Source organism: Nycticebus coucang, chromosome 2, assembly GCF_027406575.1.
Source record: "Nycticebus coucang isolate mNycCou1 chromosome 2, mNycCou1.pri, whole genome shotgun sequence".
NCBI lineage: Eukaryota > Metazoa > Chordata > Mammalia > Primates > Lorisidae > Nycticebus > Nycticebus coucang.
The window spans coordinates 144,221,390-144,242,249 of NC_069781.1; the positions used below are offsets into that span (position 1 = coordinate 144,221,390).

The window sequence follows — 20,860 nt, forward strand, 5'->3', positions numbered from 1 at the left end:
TAAGTTTTTTTGTTTTTTTGTTTTTTTTTTTTGTAGAGACAGAGTCTCACTGTACCGCCCTCGGTAGAGTGCCGTGGCGTCACACAGCTCACAGCAACCTCCAACTCCTGGGCTTAAGCAATTCTCTTGCCTCAGCCTCCCGAATAGCTGGGACTACAGGCGCCCACCACAACGCCCGGCTATTTTTTGTTGCAGTTTGGCCGGGGCTGGGTTTGAACCCACCACCCTCGGCATATGGGGCCGGCGCCCTACTCACTGAGCCACAGGCGCCGCCCGGAAGCTTTAAGTTTTTACTGTAGTTAGGAGATGAGTGGTGGGGGTTCACATGCTTAGAATGGAGCTTGTGTGGTTTGAAATTTCTGCCTGTACCAAGGAACCAAGACCTTCAGGGACCGAGGGCATGTACAAACTCTGGTCAGGTTACCTAGATGTGGGACAAAGAGGAAAGGGAGGAGTGAGGTGTGAAGGCTGTCAGCTGTTGAACATTGCAAATGGATTCTCGCTTTGATAACCAGGCTAATTACAAAAATGATTTTTTTTCTTTTTTTTTTTTTTTTGGCTGGGGCTGGGTTTGAACCCACCACCTCCGGTGCCCTACTCCTTGAGCCATAATTGCTGCCCTCCAAAAATGATTTTATGAAATATTTATTAAATAGTTCAACATCTGTCCTCTCATGAACCAATTTATATTCTGTTTTATCTTTGAAGAAATCATCAATACACAGAGATAGGATAGAAGAAAAAAATGAAATACCAGTTTTTCTGTTTGTTTGTTTGTTGTTTTTGAAAAAGTTTCACTTTGGGGGTGGCGCCTGTGGCTCAGTGAGCAGGGCGCGGGCCCCATATGCCGAGGGTGGCGGGTTCAAACCCAGCCCCGGCCAAACTGCAGCAAAAAAATAGCTGGGCGTTGTTGCGGGCGCCTGTAGTCCCAGCTACTCGGGAGGCTGAGGCAGGAGAATCGCCTAAGCCCAGGAGTTGGAGGTTGCTGTGAGCTGTGTGATGCCATGGCACTCTACCGAGGGCAATAAAGTGAAACTCTGTCTCTACAAAAAAAAAAAAAAAGAAAGAAAAAGTTTCACTTTGTTGCCCTGGGTAGAGTGCCATGGACTCACAGCAACCTCCAACTCTTGGGTTCAAGTGATCCTCTTGCCTCAGCCTCCCAAGTAAGTGGGACTACAAGTGCCCCACAACACCTGGCTATTTTTTTTAGAGGTCGGATCTTACTCTTGCTCAGGCTCATCTCGAACCCCTGAGCTCAGGTAAGCCACTTGCCTCAGCCTCCCAGAGTACTGGGATTACAGGTGTGAGCCATGCACCTGGCCCCAGCTGTGCATTCTTAGATCTTTTGTTGGTATTTTGAGTGACATTGCTTATTTTCCCAGCTACATTGCTGGGTGTTCCTTGAGGACAAGGCTGTCTAGCCAAAGGGATATAGTGGCATAAAGGAAAAGATGGGCATTTTGGCTTTATGGGTATGACATGACCAGGGTTTTTTCTTTTGTTTGCTTTGTGGTCTTAGATTCAGTGCTGATCCTGTCTGAGGTTCAGTTTCCTTATCTGTAAAATGAGGATTAAAGGAAATAATCCAGCACACACCTGGGCCTGCTGTGCCCTCCTCCTGGGTATTCATGTTCCGAGTATTCTTGAGTATTACACACCAGTAAAATGAGAACGAGCGGTCCTGTGACCTACTGAATTGAGCATAAGTTTCCCAATTCAGACCTTTTACTGATGCAGGGAAGTAACAGAACACATAAAACCTGAAGACTATAGATGTTTTATGAAGAATATGTATATTTTTTGCCTTGAAAAAGTAAAGTGACCTTACTTTTAAAGTTTTGAATGTTAAACCAGCGAGGTGACTCATGGCTGTAACATGAGGCTTAGGCAAGTGTATTTCCTGAGTTCACAGGTTTGAGACCAGCCTGAGCCAAAGTGAGACTCCATCCTCTACTAATAATAGAAAAACTGAGAAAAGAGCATCGCTTGAGCCCGAGAGTTGGAGGTTGCTGTGAGCTGTGATGCCACGGTACTCTATTCAGGGTGACAAAGTGAGACTCTTACCTCAAAAGAAAAGAAAAGAAAAGAAGAGTGTCATTAACTATGTAGTGATTTTGCATGGAATTGGTATGAAAATCCTTTTGTGTTGAAATAACAACTTCAATAAAATCCTAATCTTTTCTGTTCTTAAAAATGAAATTTATAATAATGGCTATTAAGAAAATGTGATTTTTTTTAATAGACAAAATATCTGCAGTTAGTACAAAGAGGTCAGATGGGTGGATTTAAACTCTGATCACTGTGCTTTGTTTTTTTACACTGAAGGTCCATTTTAGCTTCTTACCTTCTTAAGGAAAAGCTCAACATCTTGGGCAAGCTGGGGTGTCTGCTGAGCTGTGCAGGCTCTGTTGTGCTCATTATCCACTCCCCAAAGTCGGAGAGCGTGACGACGCAGGCAGAGTTGGAAGAGAAGCTGACCAATCCAGGTGAGTGTGGGGAGCCCCAGCCCTGCATCCGGGCCTCTGCCCTGACATCTGCTAGGAGCTTGGGCAAACCTGTCGGCACCCAAAGCTGTCACCACCTGGCCCAGGCCCCCAGCCCTGTGGACCTTCACTCCCTGCCCATCCAGCCTCCTTCCCTATGGATTGCCTTCCTGCTGCCCTTCTACCCAGTTGGGCACCTCTCCCATCCCATGTGGTGCTGTCTGAGAGCTGAGACCTGGTATCCCTTTGATATAATTTATTTTCTCTTTCTCTGTTTTGTTTTGTTTTGTTTTTATAAATGCAATGAGAAACACTACTTAATTACATCAACGTGTAGATTTCACTGCCAGTAGACTGCCCTGTGTTACTCACCAAGAATCATAGGCAGGTGCCAGTGCAGCAGTATCTGATTACAGATATGTCTAGACCAGAAGAGGTGGCCTCTTTTGCTGTGATGGACACAGCAGCAGTAAATACTGTGAAACTTGAAAAAGGGATTCTAGTTGCATCTCCCTGTAATGTTTCATCCTAGCATCATGATACTCATTTACTCCCAAAAAGGCAAACTATGTCCCATACTGGAAGAAACGAGAGCACAAAGTCATGGTGTAAAAAAGGGATCAGAGAACCAGATGTGAGTGTCCTGGGGGATTTACTTTCACAGTTTCCAGAAGGACAGATGCAAAGGCTACATATTTTTTGATAAATGTGATGATACCAACATATTCAGGTCCTAACTTATTTGTATAAAAAAAGTGGCTAATTTGATTATCACCATAGGAAAGAAATTTTTTTTTTTTTTTTTTGAGATACAGTCTCAAGCTGTCGCCCTGGGTAGAGTGCCATGGCATCATCATAGTTCACAGCAACCTTCAACTCTTGGGATCAAGCGATCCTCTTGCCTCAGTTTTTCTATTTTTAGTAGAGACCTGGTCTCACTCTTGCTCTGGCTGGTCTCAAACTCATGAGATCAAGGGAGCCACCTGCCTTGGCCTCCCAAAGTGCTAGGATTACAGGCACGAGCCTCCATCCCCAGCCAGGAAAGAAATTTTATTTTTAACATGAAAAACTTTTTTTAAAACCTGGCATATAAAATAAGATTATCGTGGCCACTTAATTTATTCTTTTTTCTTATTTTTTCTTTCTGTAGGTAAAAACACCAGAATGAATTTTTGTCAAATAATTGCCTCAGAGGAAATTTTAAATCTGTACTTGATCTCTGAAACAGCTGAATCATATATGATCCCTGATATTCAAAGAGAGGAAAGTAATGGAAAATTGAGGAAAGCTCTGTAAGGCTTGTGTTCTTTCAGTATCATCCCCAGAGAGTAAAAACTAGTCCTGGAGGGAGAAAAATCTCATACTTTTTTTTTTTAAGGGACAGTGTCTCCCTCAGTCACCCAGGCTAGAGAGCAGTGGCAAAATCATAGTTCATTGGAGCCTCCTGAGTAGCTGAGACTACAGGGAAATGCCACTACACCTAGCTAATTTTTCTTATTTATTTTTTTCAGATTAGCATAAGGATACATACCCTGTTTGCATTTGTTTTGTTTTTTAAAGGTTTTATTTATTTATTTTTTCACAGCTCACAGCAACCTCCAACTCCTGGGCTTAGGTGATTCTCTTCACCCTCCTGAGTAGTTGGGACCACAGGTGCCCGCCACAACAGTTTGGCTATTTTTTGTTGCAGTTTGGCTAGGGCCGAGTTTGAACCGGCCACTCTGGTATGTGGGGCCAGTGCCCTACTCACTGAGCCACAGGCGTTGCGCCCATTGTTTGCATTTGTTAGGTAAAGTCTAAGTTGTAGTTGAGGGTGCAGGAGGTGTGCCCTGTACTCTCCATTGTACCCATTAGGTGTGAGATTACTAATCTCCCCCTTTCCCCACCGTTCTTGAATGTAGTTTTGTTTTCTCTCATGTGGGCCTGTAGTTGTGCATCTACTGAGATGTGGGGTTTTTTTGTTTGTTTGTTTGTTTGTTTGTTTTTGGTAGAGAACTATGTTGCTCAGCCTGTTCTCAAATGATCCTTCTACCCAGCTTTCTAAAGTGCTGTGTTTATAGGTGTGAGCCGCCAGGTACACCTCCTCACCCTCTTTTAATGTATAAAGCATAGTTGTAAATGCAATATGTAATCAGATATTCACCTATCAATGATATTAAAATTTCATAGAGGGCAGGGTGAGTTCTGATGGTGCCACTGCACCATAGCCAGGGTAACAGAGCAAGACCCTGTCTCAAAAAAAAAAAAAAAAAAAAAACTAATAGCATGAGTGATTAGAGTGAAAAGTGTCAAATGGTTCCTTGGGGGAGTGATAATGAAATAGTTTAAAGACCCTAATAGAAGGTAACAGCCACAAAACTGAGGAGCATCTGGCTGCCTGCTCAAAAGGCAACTAAGAATTCAAGGTTGATCACGTGAAAATAGTGAGGTTTTCTTGGGTGTGCATTTGTCTTTCCACGCTGCCCCATTCTCAGGTGCAGCTACTGAGGCATGTCTGAGCGGCCCTATGGCTGGTATGCCCACTCCTGCCCCACTCTGTTCCACAGGCCACTGCCCACCTCTTATTCCTACCCCTTAGCACTGCCGCCTTGGGGTGACACTTCTTGTTATCTCCACTGCTTCCACCCATCTCTACCCCAGCCATTCCAACCCTAGCCATCTTGATGCCTAGGCCCTTCTGAAACATAATCAAATTATATCCCTTCCCAGCCTGAAAGTTCCCTGCCCCCTGCCCCTGAGACACACCCAGGCTGCTCCACATGCAGCCCCCTGACCTTCCTGACACTCCTGCACACTCTCATTCAGAGCCCCTCAGCTTCCTGCCACGGCCCAGACACCCTCACACGTGTGGATCTTCCTGCTTTCCATTGCTCCTCCCCAGTTTGTAGGTCAGGCTCCTGAAAGCTGTCCCCTGACATTCCAGGGTCACTTTCCTATACTGTCTCCCAAACCTGCTCTAAGAGCAGGGCTCCCTAGCTGCTTTTTCTCACCTCTGGAAAGTGCCCCCTGCTGTCTGATCCACGTGTCCATACCTGGCGGTTTGTGTGACCACGCTTGCTTTGTTGGTCTACCTGTCCTTACCTGCTGGTTTGCTGGGCAGGTGGGTTCCCAGAAGTGCCCTCAGGTCCATTTTCGATCTACGAGAATTCACAGAGAATACAACCTCGTATAATTCTCAAAGCAATCAATATAATTAGCCCTAACTGTTACATAAAGGAGAAATAGCAGGACAGCACTTTACAATAAAATATGGATTTCAGTATGAAAATGCTCAAGTGCAACTATGAGAGACCCCACACCCTGCGCAAAGCTGCTGGGAATCTGCCAGCTACAGACAGACTGACTGAAGAGGGGGTTGTAACCCCAACCCAGATGCCCAGGAAGTCTCACCATCAGCAACACGATCCTCTGAGTGGGAGAGTAACTCTTATTTTTTTTTTTTCATTTTAAACACCTTTATTGAATTATAATTCATATATGATACAATTCATCCATTTAAAGTATACAATTCAATGAGTATTTTCTTTAGTATGTTCATAGAATTGTGCAACAATCAGTTTTAGAACATTCCATCACCTAAGAAAGACCCTGTGCCCATTAGGAGCCACTTCCATTACCCACCCCCAACTCCCCAGCCCTACACAACCAGTAATCTACTTTTCTGTCTTTCTAGATGTACCTATTTTAAACATTTCACATCAGTGAATATGAATGAGTAGATATAATATGTGGTCTTGTTTTTTTATTGTTGGGGATTCATTGAGGGTACGAGAAACAAGGTGTACTGATTGCATTTGTTAGGTACAGTCCCTCTTACAATTGTGTCTTGCCCCCAAAAGGTGTGTTGCACACGGAGACCCCATCCCCCTCCCTCTTTCCCTCCGTCTGCTCTTCCTTTCCTCCACCCCTCTCCCTTTCTCTCTCTATCTGTTCTCCCCTTCCCCTGCCCCCCACTGTGTACTAGGTCATTAATTGTCCTCATATCAAAATTAAATACATAGGATTCTCCATTCTTGTGATGCTTTACTAAGAATAATGTGTTTCACTTCCATCCAGGTTAATACAAAGGCTGTAAAGTCTCCATTTTTTTAATGGCTGAATAGTATTCCATGGTATACATATACCACAGCTTGTTAATCCATTCCTGGGTTGGTGGGCATTTAGGCTGTTTCCACATTTTGGCAATTGTAAATTGAGCTGCGATAAACAGTCTAGTACAAGTGTCCTTATGATAAAAGGATTTTTTCCCTTCTGGGTAGAAGCCCAGTAATGAGATTGCAGGATCAAATGGGAGGTATGGCTTAAGTTCTTTGAGATTTCTCTGTACTTCCTTCCAAAGAAGTTATATTATTTTGCAGTCCCACCAGCAGTGTAAAAGTGTTCCTTTCTCTCCACATCCATGCCAGCATCTGCAGTTTTGAGATTTTGTGATGTGGGCGTTTATCGCTGGGGTTAGATGATACCTCAAGGTGGTTTTGATTTGCATTTCTTTAATAATTGAGATGATGAACATTTTTTCATATGTTTGCTAGCGATTCGTCTGTCTTCTTTAGAGAAGGTTCTATTTATCTCTCTTCCCCATTAATATATGGGATTGTTGACTTTTTTTTACATATACATGTGTTTATTAGGTTTCCACTTTTTGCTTTGACAGAATTAAAAAGGCTTAAAATTTAATAACAATAACAATGTTTAAGATAAGGACTAGAAACAAAAACTTCATAAAGAATGAACAAAGATAAATACATTCAGAAAAGAAATCAGACAATTGCTGCATCAAAATATTAAGCAATAATAATAATAATGCAAAAAAAGTAACATTCACATTGTCAGATAAGAGTGTGTCTATTATAGAATGCTTTGACTCTGAGTTCAGTATACAGTCATCAGTTAACTTCTTACTATTTTTTTTCCAAAGTCTCAAAAAATAGACAACTAATATTTATAAATAAAAGTAAAAGATAATTTTAAAAAACAGATCATGCCAGATCTTATAGACAATAGAAAAAGAAGAAATACTTCAAAATCATTCTACTTAATCTGGAAACACATGGCATTAAAATTGGAAAGAATATATTATTATAAAGGGGAAATTACCAACATTTTTCACATATAAATGGGGATGCGGTATCCTAAACAACATATTAACAAGTTGAATTAAAAATTAATATTTAAGTAGTGTACTTTGGTCAAAATTAAATCCAATTTATGCAAGAATTAGTTACTATTTTTTTCTTGTTCTTTTTTTTTCCTTCTTTTCCTTACCCAAACCCTTTCCTCCTTCTCTGTCTGGTCTCCTCTTCCCCCATGCCCTACTATGTCATTAATTGTCATGAATTGTCCTCATATCAAAGTTGAATACATAGGATTCATACTTCTCTATTCCTGTGTTGCTTCTCTAAGAATAATGTGTTCCACTTCCATCCAGATTAGTACAAATGCTGCAAAATCTCTATTTTTTTTTTTTTTTTTTTTGGCCGGGGCTGGGTTTGAACCCGCCACCTCTGGCATATGGGGCTGGCGCCTACTCCTCTGAGCCACAGGCACCACCCAAAATCTCCATTTTTTATGGCTGAATAATATTCCATGGTATACATATAACACAGCTTACCAATCCATTCCTGGGTTGAAGGACATTTAGGCTGTTTCTACATTTTAGCGATTGTAAATTGGGCTGCGATAAACAGCCTAGTACAGGTATCTTTATAATAAAAGGGTTTTTTTCCTTCTGGATAGATGCCCAGTAATGGGATTGCAGGATCAAACAGGAGGTCTAGGTTGAGTTCTTTGAGATTTCTTCATACTTCATTCCAAAAAGGTTATATTAGTCTGCAGTCCCACCAGCAGTGTAAAAGTGTTCCTTTCTCTCCACATCCTCACCAGAATCTGCAGTTCTGAGATTTTGTGATATAGGCCATTCTCACTGGAGTTAGATGATATCTCACGGTGGTTTTTTTTTGTTTTTTTTTTTTTTCGTAGAGACAGAGTCTCACTGTACCACCCTCGGTAGAGTGCCGTGGCGTCACACGGCTCACAGCAACCTCTAACTCTTGGGCTTAGAGCAATTCTCTTGCCTCAGCCTCCCGAGCAGCTGGGTCAGGGTGGTTTTAATTTGAATTTCTCTAATAATTAGGGATGATGAGCATTTTTTCATGTTTGCCAGCCATTCATCTGTCATCTTTTTTTTTTGTAGAGACAGAGTCTCACCTTATGGCCCTCGGTAGAGTGCCATGGCATCACACAGCTCACAGCAACCTCCAACTCCTGGGCTTAAGCGATTCTCTTGCCTCAGCCTCCCAAGTAGCTGGGATTACAGGCGCCCGCCACAAAGCCCAGCTATTTTTTGGTTGCAGTTCAGCCAGGGCCGGGTTTGAACCCGCCACCCTCGGTATATGGGGCCGGCGCCTTACCAACTGAGCCACAGGCGCCGCCCTCATCTGTCATCTTTAAGAAGATTCTATTCATCTCTCTTCCCCATTGATTTATGGGGTTGTTGGTTTTTTCCTTGTGGATTAATTGAAGTTCTGTATAGATCCTGGTTATTAAGCTTTTGTCTGATTCAAAATATGCAAAGATCCTTTCCCATTGGGTAGGTTGTCTTATTTGCTTTGGTTGTTGTCTCCTTGGCTGTGCAGAAGCTTTTCAGTTTAATTAAATCCCATTTGTTTATTATTGCTGTTGTTGCTATTGCCATGGCAATCTTCCTCATAAAGTCTTTCCCCAGGCCAATATCTTCTAGTGTTTTTCCTATTCTTTCTTTGTGGATTTTTATTGTTTCATGCCTTAAATTTAAGTCCTTTATCCATCTTGAATCAATTTTTGTGAGTGGAGAAAGGTGCGGGTCCAGTTTCAGTCTTTTACATGTGGACATCCAATTCTCCCAGCACCATTTATTGAATAGGGAGTCTTTCCCTCAATGGACACTCTTGTTTGTTATATCGAAGATTAGGTGGTTGTAGAATTTTAGTTTCATTTCCCGGTTTTCTGTTTGATTCCAAATGTCTATGTCTCTATTTTTGTGCCAGTACCATGCTGTCTTGACCACTATGGCCTTGTAATACAGCCTGAAATCTGGTATGGTTATACCCCTGGCTTTGTTTTTATTACTAAGAACTGCCTTAGCTATACAGGGGTTTTTTCTGGTTCCATACAAAACGCAGAATCATTTTTTCCAAGTCTTGAAAGTAGGATATTGGTATTTTAATAGGGATGGTGTTGAATCGGTAAATTGCTCTGGAAAGTTATAGACATTTTGGGCGGCGCCTGTGGCTCAGTCGGTAAGGCGCCGGCCCCATATACCGAGGGTGGCGGGTTCAAACCCGGCCCCGGCTGAACTGCAACCAAAAAATAGCTGGGCGTTGTGGCGGGCACCTGTAGTCCCAGCTACTCGGGAGGCTGAGGCAAGAGAATCACTTAAGCCCAGGAGTTGGAGGTTGCTGTGAGCTGTGTGATGCCATGGCACTCTACCCAGGGCCATAAAGTGAGACTCTGTCTCTACAAAAAAAAAAAAAAAAAGTTATAGACATTTTAACAATGTTGATTCTTCCCAGCCACAAGCATGGTATATTCTTCCATTTGTTAATGTCCTCTGCTATTTCCTTTCTTAGGGTTTCATAATTTTCTTTATAGAGGTCCTTGACATCTTTTGTTAGGTATATTCCTAAGTATTTTTTTTTTTTTTTTTGGCTGGGGCTGGGTTTGAACCCGCCACCTGGTCTGGTATATGGGGCCAGTGTCCTACCCTTTGAGCTGCCCTGTTCCTAAGTATTTCATTTTCTTTGGGCCTATGGCTATTGTGTCCTTAATTAACCTCCCATCTTGGGCGACGCCTGTGGCTCAGTGAGTAGGGTGCCAGCCCCATACACCAAGGGTGGCGGGTTCGAACCCAGCCCCAACCATACTGCAAAAAACTAGCGGAGTGTTGTGGTGGGCGCCTGTAGTCCCAGCTACTTGGGAGGCTGAGGCAAGAGAATTGCCTAAGCCCAGGAATTGGAGGTTGCTGTGAGCTGTGACACCACATCACAGCACTCTACCGAGGGCAACAACAAAAGAAAAAACCTCTCATCTTGGCTGTTCTTGGCATATACAAAGGCAACTGACTTGTGGACATTGATTTTATATCCTGAGACACTACTTTATTTTTTGATGATTTCCAGGAGTCTTGTGGTTGAGTCTTTGGGATTCTCTAAGTATAGGATCATGTCGTCAGCAAAGAGGGAGAATTTGACCTCCTCTGCTCCCATTTGGATTCCCTTTATTTCCTTGTCTTGCCTAATTGTATTGGCTAGAACTTCCAGCACTATGTTGAATAGTAAAGGTGACAGAGGACAACCTTGTCTGGTTCCAGTTCTAAGAGGAAAAGCTTTCAGTTTTACTCCATTTTGTAAAATATTAGCTGTGGGTTTGTCATAGATAGCTTCAATCGGTTTTAGAAATGTGCCACCTGGGCCTATACTCTTCAGTGTTCTATTAGAAAAGGATGCTGGATTTTATCAAATGCTTTTTCTGCATCTATTGAGAGGATCATATGATCTTTATTTTTGCCTCTGTTGATATGGTGGATAACATTTATGGACTTGCGTATGTTAAATCAGCCTTGCATACCTGGAATGAAACTTACTTGATCATGATGTATGACTTTTTTGATGATAAGCTGTAATCTATTGGCTAGGATTTTTTTGAGAATTTTTGCATCTATATTCATGAGTGAGATTGGTCTGAAATTCTCCTTTTTGGTTGGGTCTTTTCCTGGTTTTGCTATCAGGGTGACGTTTGCTTCATAGAATGTGTTGGGGAAGATTCCTTCTTCCTCGATTTTTTGGAATAATTTCTGCAGTACAGGAATAAGCTCTTCCTTGAAGGTTGGATAGAATTCTGGTGTGAAGCCATCTGGACCAGGGAATTTTTTGGTTGGAAGATTTTTTATTGTTTCTTTAATCTCAGTGCTTGAAATTGGTCTGTTCAGAAGCTCTATGTCTTCCTGGCTAAGTCTAGGGAGAGGGTGTGATTCCAAATATGATCCATTTCCTTCACATTGTCAAATTTCTGGGCATATGGGGCAGTGCCTGTGGCTCAAGGAGTAGGGTGCCGGCCCCATATGCTGAGGGTGGTGGGTTCGAACCCAGCCCCGGCCAAAAAAAAAAAATTTCTGGGCATAGAGTTTCTGGTAGTATTCAGAGATGATCTCTTGTATCTCTTAGGATCAATTGTTATTTCCCCTTTATGATTTCTGATTGAGGTTACTAGAGATTTTACTTTCCTATTTCTAGTTAGTCTGGCCTATGGTTTATCTATTTTATTTATTTTTTCAAAAAACCAACTCCTTGTTTCATTAATTTTCTGAATGATTCTTTCGTTTTCAATTTCATTGATCTCCGATTTGATTTTGGATATTTCTTTTCTTCTACTGAGTTTAGGCTTAGATTGTTCTTCTTTTTCCAAGTCCATAAGATGGCTTGTGAGTTTGTTGATGTGCTCTCTTTCTGTTTTTCGAATATAGGCATCTAAAGCGATAAATTTTCCTCTCAAAACTGCTTTTGCAGTAACCCACAGGTTTTGGTAGCTTGTGTCTTCATTGTTGTTATGCTCAAGGAAGTTAATGATTTCCTGTTTTATTTCTTTCCCTGCACCCATCTGTCATTCAACAGAAGATTGTTTAATTTCCATGCCTTTGTGTGGGGTCGAACATTTTTGTTAGAGTTGAGTTCCACCTTTAGTGCCTTATGGTCTGAGAAGATACAAGGTAACATTTCAATTCTTTTGATTCTGTTGAGGTTTCTTTTGTGTCCTAGGATATGATCAATTTTGGAGAATGTTCCATGGGGTGATGAGAAGAATGTATATTCTTTATCTTTGGGATGGAGTGTTCTATATGCATCTATCAAGCACAGTTGTTCTAGGGTCTCATTTAAGTCTCTTATATCTTTGTTTAATTTCTGTTTAGAGGATCTGTCCAGCTCTGTAAGAAGAGTGTTAAAGTCCCCTCTTATTATGGTATTATCAGATATCATGTTGCTCAGACTGAGTAAGGTCTGTTTCAAGAATCTGGGAGCATTTAAATTGGGTGCATAAATATTTAGAATTGAAACGTCTTCTTGTTGTATTTTTCCCTTGACCAATATGAAGTGACTATCTTTGTCTTTTTTGACTTTAGTTGCTTTAAATCCACATGTATCTGAAAATAAGATTGCAACTCCTCTTTTCTTCTGAATTCTGTTTGCATGAAAAATTGTCTTCCAACCCTTAATTCTGAGTTTTAATTTGGCTTTTGAGGCTAGCTGTGTTTCCTGCTGACAGCAAATGGATGGCTTGTGTTTTTTCATCCAGTCAGCCAATTTGTGCCTCTCAGTGGGGAATTCAAGCCATTAATATTTATTGGGATAATTGATAAGTGTGGTAGTGTTCTGTTCATCTTATTTTGTGAAAGTTTGTTGCTTAGTTTTGTCTTTTGCATCATTGTGGAAGCTAAGTTCTATCCTTTAATTTCTTGGTGCTTACTTTGCTGTTAGTCCATTGTTATGGTCAGTGTGTAGAACAGGTTGAAGTATTTCCTATAGAGCTGATCCTGTGGTATATTTCCTCAGTCTTTGCATATCAGTAAAAGATTTGATTTCGGGCGGTGCCTGTGGCTCAGTCGGTAGGGCGCCGGCCCCATATACCGAGGGTGGCGGGTTCAAACCTGGCCCCAGCCAAACTGCAACCAAAAAATAGACGGGCGTTGTGGCGGGCGCCTGTAGTCCCAGCTGCTCGGGAGGCTGAGGCAAGAGAATCGCTTAAGCCCAGGAGTTGGAGGTTGCTGTGAGCTGTATGAGGCCACGGCACTCTACCGAGGGCCATAAAGTGAGACTCTGTCTCTACAAAAAAAAAAAAAAAAAAAAGATTTGATTTCTCTGTCAATTTTAAAGCTTAGCTTAGCAGGATATAGAATTCTGGGCTGGAAATTGTTCTGTGTAAGTAGATTAAAGGTAGACAACCATTGTCTTCTTGCTTGAAAAGTTTCATTAGAGAAATCTGCGGTCATCATGATAGATTTGCCCCTGTAGGTCAACTGGCGCTTACTCCTGGCAGCTGGTAAAATCTCTTGACTTTGGACAGGTTCATCACAATGTGTCTTGGAGAAGCTCTGTTTGAGTTGAGGTGACCTGGGGTCCGATATTTCTTTTTTTTTTTTTTTTTTGTGATTTTTTTGGCCGGGGCTGGATTTGAACCCGCCACCTCCGGCATATGGGACCGGCGCCCTACCCGCTGAGCCACAGGCGCCACCCCGATATTTCTTTGATAATTCTTTGTGTCAGAATCTTTGGTGATATTTGGGAAATTTTTATTTACAATATTCTCTACTATGGCTTCCATTCCTCTGGGGCATTCTTCTTCCCTTCTGGGATACCTATAACTCATATGTTTGAATGCTTCATAAAGTCCAATAATTCTGACAGTGAATGTTCTGCTTTCTCTCTCTTCTTTTCAGCCTCTTTAACTATCTGAGTTATCTCAAGAGCTTTGTCCTCTACCTCTGAGATTCCTTCTTCTGCATGGTTTAATGTGTTGTTGTTACTTCAGTTGCATCTTTAAGTTCTCAAATTGACTGCTTCAGTTCCTTCAGCTCTGCTATATCCTTTCTATATTCTTCATATCATTCGTCTGTTATTTGATTCTGTTTTTGGATTTCCTTTTGGTTGTTTTCCACTTTCTCAGCAATTTCCTTCATCGTTTTCATCATCTGCATTTTAAATTTCCCTTCTGTCATGTCTAACATTTCTTTATAGGTTGCTACCTCACGGTCTCTTGAGGGGGTTGCTCTGGACTGGCATTTCATGTTGCCAAGGTTTTTCTGCTGACTTTCCTTCCTTTTATGTTTCCTTGCCTTAATTTTCATTTCACTTCCTCTTGCTCTTTAAGTTACTTTGCCTCTGGCCTAAGGTTTCGATGAATCCTTTTGGTACAGGACCAGAAGAATGAGAAGATTGAAGAGTAAGAAGGGAAAAAAAGATTTAAAAAAAGAAGAAGAAAGAAAGAAAAGAAAAAAGAGAAAGGAGAGGGGCGGCACCTGTGTCTCAAAGGAGTGAAGCCCCAGCCCTATATACCAGAGGTGGCAGGTTCAAACCTGGCCCTAGCCAAAAAAAAAGGGGGGGGATGAGTAAAAGGGAATATTGACAAAAAGAAGAGAGGCACAGAAAGGGGGCGATAGGATTAATATAGGTGTACAAGTAGGGTACATTGACCTAATCCTTAAAAACCCCAAACCTATGGGGGTGCTGGGTTTGGTAGTTCCCTTGAGGTTAGCAGCTCTTTCTCAGCCTGTTCAGACACAGTACCCCACCTCAACCAAGTAGAGAGGAAAGACAAAAATACTATAAATTAAACAAACAGAAAACCTTGCAGGATAAAATTAGGGGAAAAAAACAAATAATAGGGGCAGAAACACTAGCAAAAATGAAGTTCTAATTGTTAAAGAAGCCAACAATGGAAAATTATATTTAAACTAGAAAAATGAAGAAAGGAGAAAAGAAAAATCTAGAGGGAAAATGTTGAAATAAAAATAAAAACCCTTTCAGCGCCTGTGGCTCAGTGAGTAGGACACTGGCCCCATATACTGAGGGTGGCAGGTTCAAACCCCTCCCCGCCAAACTGCAACAAAAAATAGCCAGGTGTTGTGGTAGGTGCCTGTACTCCCAGCTATGCAGGAGGCTAAAGCCAGAGAATCACCTAAGCCCAAGAGCTGGAGGTTGCTGTGATCTGTGATGCCATAGCACTCTACTGAGGGCAACAAAATAAAGACTCTCTAAAAAAGTAAAAATAAAAAAAATTAAACCTAAAACCAAAAATAAAGCAATATATATATCTTGCTGAATATTGTCTGGACAACAGGTGATCTGTTAATCACAATGCTGATACCACTGTATGAGATGGAAACTGGAGGCCGGTGCTGATTTCTCAAACCCCGCAGGGTTTAGATCCCAAATCTCTCTTCAGCCCACTTAAAAGACACTTTAAACTGATAACCTTGGCTAAGCAGAAGCTTTCCAGGAAAGCACTTGTCACTGGGATCTCTCCTGAAGTGGCTGTCCACTTATCCAGTGCACCAAAACTGGTCTCATTCTATGCCCCTGAGGGCCGAGGCTGTAAGGCAGCCCTGCTAGTGCCAAACACTCACTGAAATATCCACTCCCCTCCCACCCCCACCCGCCGCGTCTTAGTCCCCGCCTTTGACACTGCTCAGTCACTAGGTTACTTGCCCAAGGTCTCCCAGCCTGATCCTCACTCTGGGCCTGAGGGTGGAGCCTGCAGGGGCGGTTCTCCCACAATGGCTGTGTGTGCAAACCATAACCAAACAATATTAGTTCCCTTCTGGCTCAGCAGCTCAGTCCGGGGAACTAGACAATGCTTAAAGTCATCTGCACTCTCACCCAAGTTCTCCCAAGGTAGTTCAACCAAGTGCCCAAGTCCAAAAAATCAAAACAGCCCCCAGGTAAGGCCTTTCCTGTTTGCAGTCTCGCTGCTGCTATAGTTATACCTGCAGGCAGCCTCAGACCAAAGGAGTGCAACCACTTGCCAGTTTTCCACTGCCTTTGTCCTCTTGGGGTCCAGAAGTCTCTCGCTATCTCCCTGTGTCCCCAAAGGGATATTTCTGGGCAGATCCCACCAGCCAGAGATGCCTGGAGTCTTCTCTCCCCCATCTCACCAAGCCCTGTTGCAAAGAAGCTGTTACTTAGCCACCATCTTGCTCCACCCCCTCAGGACAGTAATTCTTTTGAGACAGCCTCAAGCTGTCACCCTGGGTAGAGTACTGAGGCATCACAGCTCACAGCAACCTCCAACTCCTGGGCTTAAGTGATTCTCTTGCCTCAGCCTCCCAAGTAACTGGGACTACAGACGCCCGCCACAACGCCTGGCAATTTTTTGGTTGTAGTTGTCATTGTTTGGCAGGCCCAGGCTGGATTCGAACCTGCCAGCTCTGGTGTATGTGGCTGGCACCTTACCCCCTTGAGCTACAGGTGTCAAGCCAGGAGAGTAACTCTTTATGAAGTTCCTGATCAAGGAGAGAACAGTTCTCCCTCAATTTACATAGAAGTTGCACTTCTGAAAAATTCAGTGGGTGTTGAATCCATGCAAAAATTACTTTGTTGTATACATACAATAGGTTCGAGGCTCTCATTATTATAAATACATTTTTTTTTGAGACATAGTCTCACTTTGTCACCCTCTGTAGAGTGCAGTTATGTCACAGCTCACAGCAACTGAAACTCTTGGGCTTGAGCAATTCTGTTGCCTCAGCCTCCCGAGTAGCTGGGACTACAGGTACCTGCCACAATGCCTGGCTATTTTTTTATTGGAGTTGTCGTTGTTTAGCAGGCCCAGGCCTTGGTGTATGTGGCTGGCGCCCTACTCACTGAGCTATGGGCCTCAAGCCTAAACACATTTTGTTTTTTTTGTTTTTTTGAGACAAAGTCTCACTATGTCACCCTCAGTAGAGTGCTTTTGTATCACAGCTCACAGCAGCCTCAAACTCTTGGCTTTAAGCGATTCTCTTGCTTCAGCCACCCAAGTAGCTGGGACTACAGGCACCCTCCACAATGCCCAGCTATATTTTTGTTGTTGTTGTAGTTGCCATTGTTGTTTAGCAGGCCTGAGCTGGGTTCAAACCTGCCAGCCCCAGTGTATGTGGCCAGCGCCCTCGCTGCTGAGCTACAGGCACCGAGCCTTTAAACACATTTTTCACTTAGAACCCCAAGAACCTGTTTAGAAGCTGTGAGGAGGACAGCAGAGCATTTTGTGGTGGCCTGAGGCTATGTGCAAATTCTTCTGCCCACTATCCTCACCCCTCTCCTATCACCACAGAGCCACAAATATTCCCATAGTTTGAGGCTCCTCCACTGCAGCCCTGCCCCCTGAGGGACGTTAGTGAAGGTTTGTTGATTTGGTTCTAAAGTAAAAAAAAAAAAAAAAAAAAAAACATTTTGTGAATAGGTTTTTTTCATGAACTTCAGAGTATCTGTGGTGACTTGTGATGTATGAAAATGGTTTTACTAAGGAGAGAGAACCACCAGACACACATAGGAGCAGTGAATGTTGAGATGGTGAAAAGTGTTGGAAATTATTTCTGTGATGAAAGTGGATCTGGTAAACCCAAGGCAGAGCCCTAGAGACCCTGCCTGCGCATGCCATTGCCACAGGAGAGGCAGGTGGCAAGTGGATGTATAGTGCTGCCTGGGCTCTGCCCTAGTGTTAAGGGTGCTACCCCAGGGTTGAGGGTGACTGCTCCAGTGTTGAGGGTGGCTGCCTCAGTATTGGAGATTGCCCCAGCTTTGAGGGTGGCTGCTCCAGCAGGTGGAGTCTGCCCAGCATGAGGGAGGCAGGTGGGGGTGATGTGCTCTGCCCCAGCATGAGGGAGGCAGGTGGAGTGCAGTGCTCTGCCCCTGGGCTCTGCCCAGTGGGAGACAAGAGAGGTGAAATGCTCTGCCCAGAGGGAGGGAGGCGGGTGGGGGTGCAGAGCTCTGCCCCTGGGCTCTACCCAGAGGGAGGGAGGCAGGTGGGGGTGCAGAGCTCTGCCCCTGGGCTCTGCCCAGAGGGAGGGAGACAAGTGGGGGGTGGGGGTACAGTGGTATGTCCCTGGGCTCTACCCAGAGGGAGGGAGACAAGTGGGGGGTGGGGGTACAGTGGTATGTCCCTGGGCTCTGCCCAGAGGGAGGGAGACAAGTCGGGATATGGAGGGAGACAGATGGGGATGCAGAGCTCTGCCCCTGGGCTCTACCCAGAGGGAGGGAGGTGGATGAGGGTGCAGAGCTCTGCCCCTGGGCTCTGCAGAGGGAGGTGGGTGGGGGTACAGAGCTCTGCCCCTGGGCTCTGCCAATAGGAAGGAGGTGGGTGGGGGTGCAGAGCTCTATCTCTGGGCTCTGCAGAGGGAGGGAGATGGGTGGGGGTGCAGAGCTCTGCCCAGCCTGCGCTCTCTTCCCCAGTGTTTGTCGGCTACCTGTGTGTCGTGCTGCTCATGTTGCTGCTGCTCATCTTCTGGATTGCACCAGCCCACGGGCCCACCAACATCATGGTCTATATCAGCATCTGCTCCTTGCTGGGGAGTTTCACCGTGCCTTCCACCAAGGGCATTGGGCTGGCGGCCCAAGACATCCTGCATGACAACCCGTCCAGCCGGAGGGCGCTGTGCCTGTGCCTGGTGCTCCTGGCCGTGCTGGGCTGCAGCATCATCGTGCAGTTCCGGTACATCAACAAGGCACTCGAGTGCTTTGACTCCTCAGTGTTCGGGGCCATCTACTACGTCGTTTTCACCACGCTGGTCCTGCTGGCCTCCGCAATCCTCTTCCGAGAGTGGAGCAATGTAGGGCTGGTGGATTTCTTGGGCATGGCCTGCGGGTTCACGACCGTGTCTGTGGGGATTGTCCTGATACAGGTGTTCAAAGAGTTCAATTTCAACCTCGGGGAGATGAACAAATCAAACATGAAAACAGACTAGGATGCAATGGGGGGTTGGGTAGCTTGAGGAACAGGTGGTTTTCTGGCCTTACTGGAGGTGGTTTCTGCTCCTGGCTGGATGTGAAGTGGAAGAAGCCTTCAATTGCTTATGTTAGAGTTGCCTGTATAATGGGTGGCCGGGCCGGTGGATGGGAGAGCAGGGCTCAGCCCTCCAAAGTCCGTAGTCGCCCACTGTTGGCTGGGACCATCTCTCTCTGACAAGATGAATCTCATTTTCATTTCCATTAATCTGGAAGCTTTCATGGGTACTCTTTTCTCTTAAAATATGTTAACATTATTTAAGTAGAAAAAAGTGGGCTCTTTCTGGTTAGTCTTTGCAGGAGAGCAGATATCCTTACTTAAAAGAAGCCTTTGGAAGTGAAGAAACGTCTTGATGTCTGGCTCTGCATAGCAGTGGATGTGTCCGTAGTTGCATTAGGTTGCATTAAGCATGTTTAACATTTAAGTAAGTTGTCTAAATAAGAAGTATATATACTGAATTGTTTTTAATCTACTAACAAGTTGACTTTCCCACCCACTTACTCCAAGACATTTTAACAGCATATGGAGAGAGAAGAGTTGATGTAGTGTACTGTGGGCAGGATGACTTTTCAATAGCTCAAGTCAATTTCAGTGCCTTTATCATTTGAATTGTTCACTTAACTTGACTATTATTGTGTATATGTTCTCTTAGATTATAATAATGCAACTTCCTTGATGATACTTTGTATTTCAATATTTAAGTTATAAATGTGTAAAGTAATTGGAAATAATAGTACATTTATGCATCACTTAATGACAAGTGGGTTCTGAGAGACGTGTCATTACGTGATTCTGTCATTGTGTGAACATCAGAGTATACTTAACACAAACCTGGATGTTGTAGCCTACTACACACCTAGGCCACATAGTATAGCCTGACATTTGTAGGCTATAAAACCACACAGCAGACCATTGTACTGAATACTGCAGGCAATTATAACACATTGCTAAGCAATTTTGTATCTCAGCATATCTAAACACAGAAAAGGAACAGCAAAAACACTCTGATATAATCTTTATGGGATCACCACCATATATGTGGTCTGTCCTTGACCCAAATGTCATTATGTGTCACACAGTATGTATTCACTAGGAAAACAGGACAAAAAGCCCATCGGGGCTCAGTGCCTGTGGCTCAAACAGCTAAGGCGCCAGCCACATACACCTGAGCTGGTGGGTTCGAATCCAGCCTGGGGTCCACCAAACAATGATGGCTGCAACCAAAAAAAAAAAAAAAATAGCTGGGCAATGTGGTGGGCACCTGTAGTCCCAACTACTTGGGAGGCTGAGGAAAGAGAATCGCTTAAGCCCAAGAGTTGGAGGTTGCTGTGAGCTATGATGCCATAGCACTCTACCCAGGGTGACAGCTTGAGGCTCTGTCTCAAAAAAAAAAAAAAAGCCCATCGGAGCAAACTGACCCGTTTTGCATGTAGCTTAAATGTTGTTCATTTAAAGACAGTTGATTTAAGTAGCACAAGGCATTTTATTTCTGTTCAATCTGTGTAACTGATACCCAGTGTCAAATATGTCCACATTGTCTTTCAGCAAGTATTTATTGCCATTCAGAATAAATCATTTAACTTATAGGATTCTTTTTTTTTTTTTTTTTTTTTTCTTTCCTTTTTTTTTTTTTTTTTTTTTTTGTAGAGACAGAGTCTCACTGTACCGCCCTCGGGTAGAGTGCCGTGGCATCACACGGCTCACAGCAACCTCTAACTCCTGGGCTTAAGCGATTCTCTTGCCTCAGCCTCCCGAGCAGCTGGGACTACAGGCGCCCGCCACAACGCCCGGCTATTTTTTTGGTTGCAGTTTGACCGGGGCTGGGTTTGAACCCGCCACCCTCGGCATATGGGGCCGGCGCCCTACTC

The 20,860-nt window shown here is 43.7% G+C and overlaps 1 protein-coding gene across 1 annotated transcript in view; it reads left to right on the forward strand.

Moving 5' to 3' along the window:
• NIPA1 (NIPA magnesium transporter 1) overlaps positions 1-20,575 on the forward strand; it is a 44,566-nt gene extending 23,991 nt beyond the window's left edge. The window contains exons 4-5 of the mRNA XM_053582043.1: positions 2,326-2,486; positions 18,440-20,575. Of these exons, the coding sequence (XP_053438018.1) occupies positions 2,326-2,486; positions 18,440-18,951 (673 nt within the window). The 3' untranslated portion in view covers positions 18,952-20,575. The remainder of the gene's footprint in view (positions 1-2,325; positions 2,487-18,439) is intronic.
• The last annotated feature ends 285 nt before the right edge of the window (positions 20,576-20,860 follow it).